Source organism: Lupinus angustifolius, chromosome LG03, assembly GCF_001865875.1.
Source record: "Lupinus angustifolius cultivar Tanjil chromosome LG03, LupAngTanjil_v1.0, whole genome shotgun sequence".
Lineage (NCBI taxonomy): Eukaryota > Viridiplantae > Streptophyta > Magnoliopsida > Fabales > Fabaceae > Lupinus > Lupinus angustifolius.
In genome coordinates this window covers 13,984,944-14,000,313 of record NC_032011.1, presented here as the reverse complement: position 1 = coordinate 14,000,313, position 15,370 = coordinate 13,984,944, and the positions used below count along the sequence as shown (strand labels likewise).

The window sequence follows — 15,370 nt, the reverse complement described above, 5'->3', positions numbered from 1 at the left end:
TTTGCTTTTCGATCAAGGTTTTCCACTGTTTAAACTTGACGAATGCTTCACTTTTGTGTTTCAAAATGAAGATCCACACCTTCCTTGAATAGTCATCAATGAATGTTAACATGTATCTGCTACCACCATGAGAAGGTACTTGGGAAGGACCCCACAAGTCAGAATGTACATAATCCAACGTGCCTCTTGTTCGATGAACTGCAACATTGAATTTTATCCGAAATTGCTTGCCGAAAACACAGTGTTCACAAAAGTCTACCTTCCTGACTTGTTGACCGCATAGTAATCCTTGTTTGGCCAATTCAGTTAGACCTCTTTTACTGACATGACCCATTCTTAGATGTCATAGTTTGGTGACATCAGAATCAGATATTGAGGAGACAACAGCAACACCCTTGATTGTGTTTCCTTGTAACATATAGAGACTATTCTCTTTCTTTTCTGTCATTACAACCATAGCGCCTTTAGATATTCTTATAGATCCACCTTCACCTTTGTAGCTATAACCTTTTGAATCCAGTGTTCTTAAGGAAATCATATTTTTCTTTAATTCTGGAACATGCCTTACATCTGTCAACGTCCTTACGATTCCGTCGAACATCTAAGAGTCGATGACCTTGCCCCATCTAAGAGTTGGTAAGTGAAAAACCAATCCTTAATGTGACACATGTGATATGAGCATCCAGAATCAAGTACCCATTCATCTTTTGAGTCGTGCTCTGGAACTATTAGTGCATCTGCACTATCATAGCCATTTGCTACAAATGCATCTCCATATTCATAAATCATTTCCTTGTCTTTGCGCTATGGGCAATTCTTTCTTATATGCACCTCCTTGTGACAGTGAAAGCATTTATACTTTCTAGGTTTTGATTTAGACTTGGACCTAGATTTTCCTCTTTCACCAAATTGATTTTGCTTCTCTGTTCTTCATCTAGCAAAAAGACTATTACATGAGCCTTCAGATCTCGAATCTGATACTATTTTCTTCAGTTCTTTCGAGTGCAACGCTACCTTTACTGTCAGCTCTTCTCGACCATACATTATGGTGTCGATGAAGTGCTCGTAAGAACTTGGAAGGGAACATAGTAGAAGAATTGATTGGTCTTCATCTTCAATTTTAACATCAATATTCTTTAGATCAAGAATAATTTTATTATATTCATTCGGATGATCTTTTATGGGCTTTCCTTCCTACATTTGAAGAGTATATATTCTTTTCTGCAAATACAGTCTGTTGGTGAGTGACTTCGTCATGTACAGGCTTTCCAGCTTCAACCATAATGAAGCACCTGTAGTTTCATCTAACATTTCTCGTAGAACTTCATCTCCCAAGCACAACAAAATTGCACTATGTGATTTTTCCAAGTTTTCATCCTTCTCGTCCTCTGTCAGACTCTCTGGTAACTTGTTTCTACCTTCTAAGGCTTTGCCCGAGCCTTGATGAACTAGTAGAGCTTTCATCTTCAATCGTCAGAGGTTGAAATCATTTTCTCCATTAAATTTCTCCAAATCAAATTTAGCACTCGCCATGATAACCGTATACCGGAACAATATCATAGTTCGTGAACTTACACCAGGAAAGTTCTCAGGAAAGAGAAGTGGGTCTTAACAGACACACTTAAATACTAGGTCTTTCCTAAGACAGAACTTTCCTAGACATGCACTTTCACACTATTATACCTTTACAGTAACAAGAACAATTCTTTTATGGTGTGCCGTGTGTGTAAGACCAGACAATGCTACAAACACAATTTTTTCTTTTAGATCGTACGGCTTAGCATGCAAGAGCTCTACGATCTTTGATACTAGTTTCTTGAAGTGGAAGACCCGTGGAGAAAATATAATAGAGAAAATGACACCGAGAATTTAATGTGGTTCGATAATTTGTCTACGTCCACAGCTGAAGAGCAACAATGATTATTCCACTATGATAAAAGAGAACTACAAGTGTTTCACTCACTTCCCAAAACCCAAGTACACCCAATTTCACTCTCACTCAAGTATTTCTCACACAATTAGAACAAGAAGAGAGACTATGCACTAAGCTAAGTATTTGGTGTATCTTACAATAGCATGGAACACTCCTATTTATAGCCAAAGCTCTTGAAGATTATGTGGCCAAAGGGAAAAGAGCATTAATGTTGGTTTCACCATAACCACTTCTTTTTACTTGACTAAAAATTCTCCATTTCTTTAAGATGATCTTTAGCCACTTTTTTTTTTTGGCTCAAGAAAGTCTTTTCATCATCTTTTTCTTTTTGCCAATAATCAATACTATTTTTTTTTGCTTTTCTTAATATTGTTATTTTAATCAAAATATAATATTGTTTAATATATTTTCAATCTTTCTACATTAACTTTATACAAAAATTTATGAGTGTAATTATAATTTTATTTTGTGCATGTCAATGATTTCAATCTACCCATCAATAAAAAATTTAATTTGAGTTTTACATTCTTTTTCTAAACCTCTTTCATTAAGCTTATAAGATTAAGAAAAATTAATGAAGTAACATTGTAATGTTATTCTCATGTGTATGACTTTAATCTCTTATTTTAAATTCAAGTACATAATGAATTTAGTTTGAATTTGAGTTTCTTTTTCTAGACTTCTTTACATTAAGCTTATAAGATAGATTTAGCTGTCATTTATGTTATTTATCTTCTATTTTAAAAACCTAAATTAAGATAATCGGGAAAGCTTCTGATCAATTATGTTTTATCTTTTTTATTTCTTATTAGATAAGGATAAGGTAATATGTATCTAGTATTCAATTCCAATTGTTCCCAAGACACCTAAAAAATAAATAATTTCAATTGGAAGAAAAAAATTATGTGTTTTGGAAGAGGCCCGATACATCTCTTCTCACAAGCTACTGAAGTGTAATGATTAACTCGCCAGTTAAGGATAAAGAGATGAGGTTTATTGGGTTATTCTGATTTCCGAGAGAATAACCTAGTGGCATGTTCATAACTAGACCTGTCAAAATAGGCCAGTCATCAGGGACTTAAAAAACTAGAGAACTCTGGTACTAAAATATACACATTTATTTGAAACCAAGCTTTTTAGCTTGATTGGGTTGTAATTTTGAAAAACTGGGTTTGTGTTGGGTACGCCTGGTTAGGCTTGGGCCTAGCTATTAATAATTAGTTTTCCACTATTTCATATTTTAGTACAACAAATGTACAATATTTAATTTGTTTATTTTTATTGGGCTATATTTTATTTTTAAATTAATAACTCAATATATAAGACTCTCACATGATAAAATTCAAAAATGATAAATCTACGTAACATACAAATGTTAAATCTATATGACCAAATGTACATAACACACGAAAACAACACAAATAAAAGCTGATATATATAGACAAACTTTTGCAAACATAGTTATGCACACAAAAAAACCAAAGGAAAGCAGAACAAGGTAAAATAAAATTTAAACGAAATGTTAAAATATATTTTGCTTTTGAGAACTATTAAGTAAACTTTAAACACAAAAAATTATATTTCTTTCATCTTCTTCAACACTCTGGCACCCAACCCCACTTTTCTTGTAACTATTTTATTTTTTTCCTAGGGAGAGGTGTGACCACATGGGTAGAGGGGACTATGTACATTAAACTATAGCATGCATTTTATTCAGCTTAGTCTCCTCAACAATCCTGTATTGCTTCAAACCTTTGAATGAACCCATAACAACAATGTTTATGTGGTACTAACCATTGGCTTTCTTGGCAAATGTAGTAATAAAATAAAAAATAAAATTGTAATAATTTTTTTTCTAATTTATGTCTAGTAACATCATTTATATTACATTTAGCATCTTGTTTCATTTGGTACTCATTTCATTGTATTGATTATAAAAAAATTTGATATTTATTATAAAAAAATTAGAATATATGTTGGGTCGGTCCGATTAGCCCATTACCCACATAGGGTCGGGTTTGGAAACCTTTTTCTCACGAGCCCATTACCAACAAATTAGAATATATGTTGGGTCGCCTTGATAGAGCCGTAGCTTGAACTGGATAACTAGAGCTTATTTGGGTAGCCCACTTTAACATCTTTAATCGCAACAAGATCAATAAAAGAAAGATGTGCAATGTATAAAATAAAGTATGGAAGAAAAATAATCAACTTTCATTTTATGTATACGGGGTGGGGTGTATACATGATGGAGATGATAGAAATGAAATCTTTTGTACCAAATCATTGTGTTCTTGCTTGTACTACCAAACATTTCTTGTCACCTCAATTAAATTTAACAACTCATCTTTTATTTTCCCTTTAAATGACTAACTTGTTTATGTAACCTTACTTTACTTCTATCTCCTATTGGCTTTATTTCTTATTTAGAGCAATAGGAATTAGGAATTAATCTTTTCAATTTTCATTATTTCTTTTGGCTATTTGATAGAAAAAAATTAATGATAATAAGTAACATATTAAACTGACAGAAGTGAAATGGAATTAGATAAGAGTAACATATTCTTTCTTCCTTGTTCTCAACCTACCGCTACCACACTCAACAAAAGCCAGAACCTTAAATATTTGTTGTTTCCTTCAATGGCTAACCTAAGCCAGTTTCTCATTTTCTTTCTAACTTCTTTTGGTCTTTAATTAATTATTGATAAACTTGAATTTATTCTTGTCAAATCACTCATAATCTAATATGATGAATTTGGTTTGTATTTGCTGGGTATTAGGTGATGATCACTTACACCAAAAGGTATGGAAAGAAGTGAAAAAATGAATAAAGTTTGATGTAAACAATGTTATTAATTTAAACAAAAATTAAAAGAATTTAATTGAGTTGGCAACAAATCATTGAAGAGTTGAAGTTTAACCATTGCAATAATTCAGTATCTCGTCATTGAGCCTTTCTGCGTTTTAATATTTTATATGTCCACATTGTTATAGAAGCAAACAAGTGAATATTTGATTACAAAATTCCAATTTAATTTGATAGGATGGCATTTGAATACAATGTTTGTTTGACATCACTTCATACCTTAAAGTTGGCAACCCTTCAATAATTGACAAGAAAGTATGTGAACACTTGAGACACAAGTCAGTCAATGAAATTAGTAGGGAAAAACAAAGCAATATCATTGAATGATAAGATAGCAATTATACCTTCTTACTAAATCTTTATGCCTACAAGAAAATGACATATTATTTATAAATCAATCATTAATAAATAAAGTATCACTTTATAACATATCACGTTCTTGTGGATGTCGGATTTATAGGAGGATATATCATTTCCTTCCGAAGAAATTGTTTTTAAGTAAGCACCAAACTGATTAGTTATTAAATGTCAATTAATTTTGACAAGCTTTTAGACCCTAGCTTTTAAAGCTTACAGACTCTTCAGCTAGCTTTTCAGAAGCTATGTCAAACAGCTGATATCAGCCAACATCATTCACTTGTCTCATTCAGTTTTCACCCTTCAAATCATCTAAATGGAGTGATTTTGGCAGAAGCACCTACAATGGATGGAAAATATTGCAAGTCCATTGAAACTAGCTTATAATCAACAAGCAGATAAGCTAAAAAGGAAACCATATTCTAATTTATAAGAGAATTCAAGAAGAGGGTTTTAAGCAATCCTTAGTTACTTTGATAGAACCATGCATGTCCAAAATGCATAATCAAAATATAGCTTAGGGAACCCAAATTTATTCATTGTTATAACATAAGAGGCAAATATTATGAACCATATTTCCTATCCTGCAACCTCCAATGTGGTGAAGACTTGGGAATCTTTTCTCATAGACGAGCCTTTGGAGTAGATGAAGCAGGTGCACTCTGTAGGATATACAGAACACAATGTTAAGCATTTGTTCTTGATAATCAATGTAATGTATGAATGAAGAGAGATTTTATATTAGTCCCAAAAAATGAAACGTAACCCATTATGCTAGAAAATATAGCCATGCAACAAAAAGAAGCCAAAAGAGTAACTTCATCTCAAACAAAGGCAAAAGAAGAGAAATAATCTCTAAAAATTCTGAAGTTCCTTCCACCCATATGTGCCAAAATAATTATGGTCAAAAGACATGTACATCTCTCTCCAACTTATAGCATGAATTTAGATTAGTTACAAGTAAGACCCAAAAACAAGTGACTTAATGATTCTAAAGTCTAAACATATCATACTTGGATTCCCAACAATTATTTATAAGTTTTATTGGTTTAGATATCCAAGGATGTTCATCTTAGAATCCCATATTATCCCAACAATGAGATATAATAACTCAAGGAATCAAAATGTGCATAAATCCTGTTTTGTTGCACCGCTTCGCAACTAAAATAAAACTTGATTTGTGTTTTATTTAAGTAGGAAATATGCTAAAAACAAAGAGAAGATTGAGAAAACTAGATCCCTTGAAACTTGAACAGATAATAAAGAACATGAGTCTTACCAAAGGAATGCCTTTAATAGCTCTTTCTTCCAAATACCTTGATGGCTTATAAAAGTTACCATATAATTCTGCCCATTTCTTAAGGCTGGTATATACATGATTAGCCCCAACTAAATCTGCCCAGAAAACAATGCCACCCCTGCCACAAAAGTGATTGCAATGAGATATAAGTTAAACAAGGTACACATATAAACAACATGCAAAATGCTAAAAACACGTGTTGTGAAACTAGTAAAAGAGGTACTAATTTTCAAATAAAAAGATTTCACATTTGAACAAATCTTGATTGAAGACAAACAATTAAATTTTGAAACCTGAACACAAGTGATGGTTATAAAGAGTTCAAAGTTTTCAAACAGTTAACAAGTTGTAAGATCTAATTAACGTAATAACTTTGAGATATAGTTGTAACGCCCCTTCTTAGTAATTCATGCACTGTATAGGTCTGTGGTTGAAACAACAACCAAGCCTTAGATAGGTCAGCTACATGAATCAAACAACGTCATAAACTCATAATATTCCATCATAAATTATGTCCATTAGCAATGCATTAAACTCTAAAATTTATAATTGTTCCGTCTATGATTTTTCTTAGCCACCCTTCAGTCTCTAGAAATTGGACTAATCTCCATTTGATACATACACAAATATTTCAGCACAGAATATCAACAGATTATTTTTTAACTCCGTATAAAAAAAGTACTCTTGTGCTGCAAATACTCAACACTGATTAAGTTAATATCACACCATATCTCCTTTCTTATTTTTTACTTCTTCTCCTGTTTCTAATAAGCCAGTGTTTACTATTCCCTTATTGCACATTTTGTACACCATATTTATAAGTTAGTCTCATTTCTTAGTTCTATCAATTTTAAAGCAGAACAAAAGGGAAAGCCCACCTATAATTTGGAAAGCTCATTCCAAGAACAGACGCAATGTCAAGGTCTGAAGCACGAATAACAATCCCTTCTTCTAAAACACGGCATGCCTCATTCACCACTGGAAAGAGAATCATCTCCACAATCTCTTGATCGGTAATAGATATAGGCTGCAAAAGCAACAAAAATGTTAGTTTAGCTTTACCTAGTGAGAAAGGAAGCTTAGATTTAACCATCACATGGAAGACAATAATGCCAACTTCGACACAACGTTAATGATAGATTGGATCTTGACATGCAAAATAAAAGTACCTTTCCATTGGGCAAAATATTGCTAAGTCTTCTAGACTCCTCAATGATTGGTAGCACTGAAAGATCAGGTTTTGGCTTGGTACCCCTTTCATATATGTAGTACCCTTTCCCATTGTTTTTGCCTGATAGAAAAAGGGGAAGCCAAGAATAAAAATATTAGTTACACCGAGGCATAATTTTCCCCACACAGAGAAAGGAAGATTTGTTGAAAAGGGCAGAAAATGTAATATTACCATTCCGTCCAGCTTTGATCAAAAGATCAACCAGTGGTGAACTAAGTGTACGATCGGGAAATGCACCAGCATATTCTTTTGCAACTGCTACAGCGACTCCATAGCCAGCCAAGTCTTGAAGCCTGCAAGACAAAGAAGGATTGACTTCAATCAACATAACCACAGTGCAATACATGCTTGATGCCTCGCATGCTCATGAAACCATTAACTTTATCCTTATAACAACCCTTTATTTTAGAAATACAGAAGATGAGTCAATTTGAGACAGAAAAGGATTATTCAAAATACACAGAGATCAACCAATATTTCAAAGCATGAGAATGTTACTAGAACTTTAAGATATTCACATGGCATTGTTGGCTTAAGCACGTTATCTTGACTCTTATTGAGTGATGATGTTGGGTGGTGTGGGGTGAGGGTTGATGAAAAGGTAAAAACAAATTAATATTGCAATCAACAAATATTAATGAAATACAGAAACACCAAGAGACGAATATTACTGGAAAGGACCCACGGGAAAGCCAAAGTTGGTTATCAATCTGTCAATTCTGAAAACATCGATGCCCAAGTTGACCAGTAATTGGGCACTTTGTCCATATGGGAAAAATGTTCTGTTCACTGCAAAGCCAGTGCAGTTGCCCACGACTACAGGAGCCTTTTTTATGATTTTACCAACTGTCAGCAGATCAAGAATTACTTGTGCAGAAGTTTTCTCCGTCCTTACAATCTCCAAAAGAGGCATAATGTGAGCAGGGCTGCACATCAAGCAGTGAAAGTCAGAAAGCACCCATAAAACATGTTTCCAAATAGATATTTGCAACAACTGTAATTTTAATATCTAAATTACTTAACTTACATTTTGACTAAATTACTTACCCATATCATGATCATAAATGGTTTATGAGTATACAGAATGAGCCAAAAATTTCTGCATTATTTAGAACAGCTTATTTTTAAAAGCAGCTTCTGATATGATGCTCTCAAGTTTCTTTCATTGAGAGGATCAGTTTTAACTTCTAAGTCACTTATCATTATAACGCTCATGCACAATTTGGGTAATTCTACTGGTTGGTGAGGTAAGTATATCATGAATGTTTTCAGAACACCAACCTCTTACTTTACCCATATGGTGGATGAATCTAATATGATTACCTGGTGCTAGAGGTTAAAAAATGCACCCTAACCCCAAAAAAATGACTTTTCAACAAACATAATTCATAGAAACTATGGTCAGGCATCTTTTATCATGGTAAAACAAGTTTCACATTCTATTCCTCCCTGAGAAGTAAATTTGATGCTAACAAAGTGAAAAAAAATGTGCAGTTAACTTCTCCAAGCAAACAGCTTAAAATGACAAACGAATTCTCACTTCCATTGAGGTTATGTTTTAAGTTTTCTTTTCTTCCTTTAAAAAGAAACACTATAAGAGAAAAGGTTAAATAACCTGAAAAAATGAGCTCCAATGATGCGATCTTGAGATCTAGTCTTTTCACCAATGACATTGAGGTCAATAGTTGATGTGTTTGATGCCAAAATACAGTGTGGAGGACATATCTTCTCAAGATCACTAAAAATAGTTTGTTTAAGACCAACATTTTCAATAACAGCCTGCAAGAGAGAGAGAGGGAGAGAAAATGGTAAATAACTTCAAACAGTATTTAGCAAAGACATGTTAAATATCCTCGATAAGATATTTAGAACCTTGAGACTGAGAAAATAAACTTGACATAAATAAATATGGATAACAAAAAAACATATCCAAGCTGCAACATTCTAAGCCAAGTCACCTATATTCACGTTTATATCCTCTCCAGTACTGGACCCTCCATTATTGGGTAGAGATGCGGACATGTGGCACTTACAAATATTTAAGGGTCTAGATTTTTATTTATTTTTAAATTAAATTTTCTTATAAGATTACAAAATCATCTTTCCCCTTACTTTCCCGTACTGGAGGGTCCATTATTGGAGAGGAGCCCAATTCCCTACATTCCTATGACCACAAAAAAGGATTTCAGACAACCAACCTCAATAACCATGTCCACATCTTTAAATTCATTGTAATCCAGTGCACCTTTAAGCAGTGAGAGTGCTCCGTCTGCCTTTTGTTTGTTCAACTTTCCTTTTGTAACTAAGCCATTGACATTTGCTGCCATGCAAAATGAAACAAATTTTTTTTAAGAAATTGTTATAAAATAAACTTAAATGTATCAATGACAAGAGCTTTTACTCTTATATTTTCCAGCTGTTCTCCCTTAGGCATTTATGAGGATGTCTTAAATGTTTCTTGCATATTACATAATGGCTTTGTTCCAAAACACACTAAGAAAAAATATATGTGGGTGCAGTTTAAGCATGATAACGGAGAATCATCATACTTCAGAGAACTACACAGCAAAAGGTATACTAACAAGTGTTTCATTTAACACATTTAAATAAAAATGTAGTATAGAAGCCATTGCCAATATCCTGAATATGTACTGCTGGTGATGTGCACATTAAAGCAACCATTTGACAGGAAGTGCATACTAAGAAGGTCCTCAAACCTTCTGCAGAATGGATAAGACTCTTTTAAGGTGAATTTGTCCCGAAATTGAGCAAGTAAGGGTGTATCCACCATTAAATTATAATGATTAAGATCAAGAAGAACTTCAGATCAAATCAGAAGTTGATAATCATTACTTGTTCACTTACAAGAGCTTTTTCCCTCCAGAACATACTTACTTTTATATAGATCCCAAACTATTGAGAACACTCTCATAGAAACTAGAAAACAATTTATCACTAACATCGACCAATTAGCAATTGACCTTCCATCTCCAATTATTCATACTTCTCTCACTTTACAGGAATAATAAACTACCTTGTATTGTTTTTATTCCCTTCTGAAGATATTCAGAATTGACTTCCTTCAGGATAACTTGAATGTTGCTTAGTATAAGAGCTGTAGTAATGCCGGAACCCATTAAACCTCCCCCAATAATGGCAACTTTTTTCAAATATCTTGGCTTTAGTCCAACATCAGTTACACCAGGCACCTGCCAGAAGGCAGTAATAAGTGAATACATACAGAAAAACCAGAGTACACACTCGTCTCTTGTTTTCTCAAGTTCGGCAATGAGAAGATAAGAAATCCACGTTAAAACTAAAAACCGCATGAAATATGATTCTAACAGTTTTTTATATAGATTCTATTATGAAATACAAAGAAATTACTATAAAAGCCTTGTCTGAACCATATAAACAATATTGTTTTCTAACGATTGGAAGGAAAACAATCCTCCACATTGTATGTTAGCCTATGTTAGGTAGAACTTTGTTTTGAATTTCTTTGGATTATAAGCTTCTTTTATAATCTAAGCTTGTTTGGGTAACTAGCTTAGATTATAAAGGAAGCTTTAATTTTAGAAAAATAAGCACTTTTAAAAAGCTTCAAATAGGATGGGTTGCTTTTTATCAGATTATAATCTCACAGATAACAGATTTTAATCATAGATAAATATAATCATAATCTAATTTCTCCAGCTTTACCAAACACGGGCTTAGTTGACAAAAAAATAGTTCCAAATGCAAGTACATGTGTATGATTGAAAACAATAAAAACATGAAAGCAAAGGCCAAAGTTCAAATGTACTAGCCATTTAATCACTGCTTAGAAGAAAAATATAGGTTCAGATCCCAGTATCCAGAGAAGGAAGGGCATATCTAGCATTGTACCTTTGATATTGTACGTTGAGCAAAGAAGACGTGAATTAAACCTTTTGCTGTGTCAGATAGGACTAATTTATTGAAGACTTCAGCCTCCTGCAATTAATTTTTAGTAAGTAGCTTATATTTCACCTGAATCAACTGGTTTCGAGATACACAAAACAGCCGGTGGGATATTTGTAAGGTAAATGGTAAACCATGCTAGACCAAAAAAAGAGAGAGGAAGAAGCATCTATCTCAAACTCAAAAGTGATATGCAAAGGAACTCAACTCAGTGAGTAAAACTCAAAAAAGCATGTAAATTACTTCCAAACAAAGACAGTAATAGAAATAGAATACCCTTAGAACTCCATTGTAGCCTCCATGAACTATTCCATTTTCAACCACATCTATGAGAGCCTGGTGCTGAGGCAAATGTGGAGCAGTCTTCTTGACATTTTGTCTTGCAATTTTCAATACCTCACGTGCTTCAGACAGGGAACCAAGTTTGTCTGTCCTATGGAGTGACCGAATCCAAGGTTTGCGCTTCTCTCCAATGTTAAGAGCCCATTGACGAGATACCTTTAGTAACTCCTCAGGAGACACAATAGCATCGATAAGTCCTAGTTTATGCCCTTCTTCCGATGAGATTGGTTTAGATGTCTGCAAAAACATGATATTAAATTTCAATTGTGCTCTTATTGCAATACAAAGTTTTATACAAAAAAGGAGAGAGAAAAAAAGCATGAAATTGTTTCAAAATGAAAACATTTAAAAGAGTTAATTCCTTTCTACTTTACTTATAAAACCTATATTTATCGAATTTAGTCAGTACAATTATTTCTGAAACTTCACATCAAAGAAAGCTCTCTAGTTTTCTTCGCCATTTAATATGTTAGTTCATCTATTGCAGTGGAAATGCAATAGAAGCTAAAACAGATGAAAATGAATGGTTAACATCTTACCAACATCATTTCAAGACCTTTCGAGAGCCCAACAAGCCTTGGAAGACGTTGTGTGCCTTGCAAAATCAACAATAACATTTCAGTAAAAGTGCTACTAAGTGATGAAAGTTTCTTCACTCCTAATCTAGCTTACTGAAAAATGTGCATGCAAATGCTGATTACCTCCAAATCCAGGAATGATTCCAAGTGTCAGCTCTGGCAGGCCCAGTTGGGTTCTTGGAGCAGCAATGCGCGCATGGCATCCCTAGACAAAGACAAAGCGATATATCTCATGAAGACACTTGGACAATAGTTCTTACTTAAAGGAACAATGCCTTTTCAAGGATGAGTAATGTTATTTGTACATCCACTCTGTACATCTAAACCCTACACCTACCATCTCAGGAAAAGAAAGGAGAGAGACAGAATGTCTCATCCTTGTTATTTCCCTTTTTATTTTATCCGAAAAGGAAGGTTGACAGGTTAATGTACAAAACAAATGTATAAATAACATTATTGTTTCAAGGACAAAGACTGACCAAGGCCAATTCTAAGCCACCTCCAAGAGCAAGTCCCTGAACTGCTGCAACAACCGGCTTCTTCGAATCTGTAATTATCGACAACATTAATTGATTAATAATATTGTAACATTCATACTAACAGAGACATCAAGATAAATTCTTCTCTCATGTAGGCTTAAAGAACAATTACAACCTTCAATTAAGTTGACTACCAGTTCCACAGAGACTTCAGGGTTAGATGTCACATCACCTGCAAAGAAAACAGCATATATTGTACTTTAAAGTTTAAACAGCATAATTTAACTAAATATTTAATTTAACTCAATTATACACACAAATATGTAATCATAACTCACCAGTTTGCTGAATCCTCTGCATGACACTGATGTCAAACCCACCACAAAATCTCCCACCTTTGCCTGAATTTAGGGTAAATTTGTTTAGACAAATTGCAAAGTTTCTAACAATCAAATAGTCATCCAATCTATGAACAAAATCAACAACAGCAATAAGTCTTAGTCCCATCAGATAGACTCGGTTACATGAATTTAACGATGACATAATACCCAATCACAAATCATGTCCAATCTTTCGTAATCATTTCGCATACAAATTTTTCTCTGCCTCTAGAAAAAAATTAAAAAAAATCAAAATCAAAATATAATATTTGCAATCCAAAGAAACATTACCAGTCAAAACTATAGCCTTCACATCATTCCTCCTTGTCACCTCTCTAAATTTTTCTTTCAACTCCGCGATAACTGATGATCACATCATGTGAGAAAAACATGATATCAAAATAAATAAATAAAAACAATAATCAGAATTTAAAAAACAGAACGATAGAAGAAATAGTGAAACACTAACTTGGAATAGATAAAGCATTAACAGGAGGATTAGAAATAGTGATGAGCGCAACTCCATCATTTCCAACCTCAAGATCAACCTTCACATAACCCATCTCAAAAAGATAAACAAATTATCAAAGTTGCGTCCTTTTCTACAAGAGTTAGATCTATTGGGACTGGAAATTTCTTAATTGTTAAAAGGAGAACAAAAAGGAGGTGGAACTTATGGGTTGAGATTAAGAAGTTTTGTGGAAAAATTAGGTGGGAATTAAAAAAAAAAAAAAAAAGTACTTGTGTTACGGTAGAAAATGTTATCCTACCAAAAAATTTAATTTGAGTCCTTTACTAACCTTACACACAAAAAAAATCACATATATAACTTGTAAATCAATCATTAATAAATAAAATATTGATTTATGATATATGTTATTATTTTTTTAGATAGAAAAATATATCATTTTTCTTAATTTATTATGTTAGGGAATTTGGACTGTGCTGCTTTCAAATGGAATAGAATCATATCAACTTAAGCAAGTTTTGTTTTTTAGGTAAAAGTCTTATTTTATACTAGGATTAGAAAAACATGCATTTAAGTTCACAATAAATGAGTTTTAAAACAATCATTATATTATTTATCATTTATATTTAATTATTATTGATTCTTTGAGAAAAATATTATAAATAAATTATGCATGACCTAGTAATTATATATGAATTTTTAAACTAACAATGCATAAATATTACATTCATGTTATGTATAATAAAATTGTTATATGATTTTATTTTTTCATTGTTTTTTGTACATTTGTCTCTCCACTATTAGAGCTCATTGAAATTAGGGATGACAATTGGGTTAGTGCAGGTAGTATTTTTTGTGTGTTCATACTCGTACTATTTTGCATAATTGTATGAGTAGCGGGTATATACGAGTCCCCAATAGATTTTTAAGTTTAAATATATATTTTAATATTTTATAGTAATCAATATATATAGAAAATTATCACATGAATGATAAAATTTATATACATATTAATTCATTATATTATTTCAATAATTAAATTTCATTATAAAATAATAATAATAATAAAATATATAATATATTAAAAAATAATTAAAAATATATACTATATATAATATTTAATATTTAATTAAAAACAAATTTATAAATATGCATTTATGTGTTGGGCAAATATCATGATACTTGTTCTTATCCATAAATTATTTTTGTAAGTACTCATTGAAAATATTTTTATAGGCACTCAGACGTGACCATAAGCTATTTTTATTTTTGCACCCATACAAAATAGCAATAATTTATATATACATTATTACATTAATTATTCCTACAAAAAAAATAGACGACAGTAATGTTTTAAACAAAAATAATGATGAGTATAATTAAGTTAAACTTCACTAAGTATAGGTGTAATAATTAATTATACAATATCTTATCTTTATAAATTTTCATATAGAATTTGATTACGAATTCATCATCTCTTTTGTGTATTTAAA

The 15,370-nt window shown here is 32.4% G+C and overlaps 1 protein-coding gene across 1 annotated transcript; it reads right to left on the bottom strand.

Annotated features, from left to right (window-relative positions):
* On the bottom strand, positions 5,556-14,154 carry LOC109343445 (peroxisomal fatty acid beta-oxidation multifunctional protein AIM1-like). The gene is made up of 18 exons (XM_019581716.1): positions 13,878-14,154; positions 13,700-13,771; positions 13,367-13,429; positions 13,204-13,260; positions 13,029-13,096; positions 12,673-12,754; positions 12,511-12,566; positions 11,906-12,208; positions 11,576-11,662; positions 10,722-10,896; positions 9,886-10,007; positions 9,303-9,466; positions 8,359-8,613; positions 7,859-7,980; positions 7,626-7,747; positions 7,335-7,483; positions 6,436-6,574; positions 5,556-5,818 (listed from the first exon to the last, which is right to left on the bottom strand). Exons 1-18 carry the CDS (start codon positions 13,969-13,971, stop codon positions 5,780-5,782), a joined length of 2,169 nt encoding a protein of 722 aa, XP_019437261.1. The 5' UTR covers positions 13,972-14,154; the 3' UTR covers positions 5,556-5,779.

Coding starts and splice junctions, on each gene's coding strand:
- LOC109343445 (XM_019581716.1), bottom strand. CDS start 13,971: ATGGGTTATGTGAAGGTTGATCTTGAGGTTGGAAATGATGGAGTTGCG. Junction 12,209..12,510: donor AAGGTCTTGAAATGATGTTG/GTAAGATGTTAA, acceptor ATGTTTTTGCAG/ACATCTAAACCAATCTCATC. Junction 9,467..9,885: donor ATGTGGACATGGTTATTGAG/GTTGGTTGTCTG, acceptor TCTCTCTTGCAG/GCTGTTATTGAAAATGTTGG.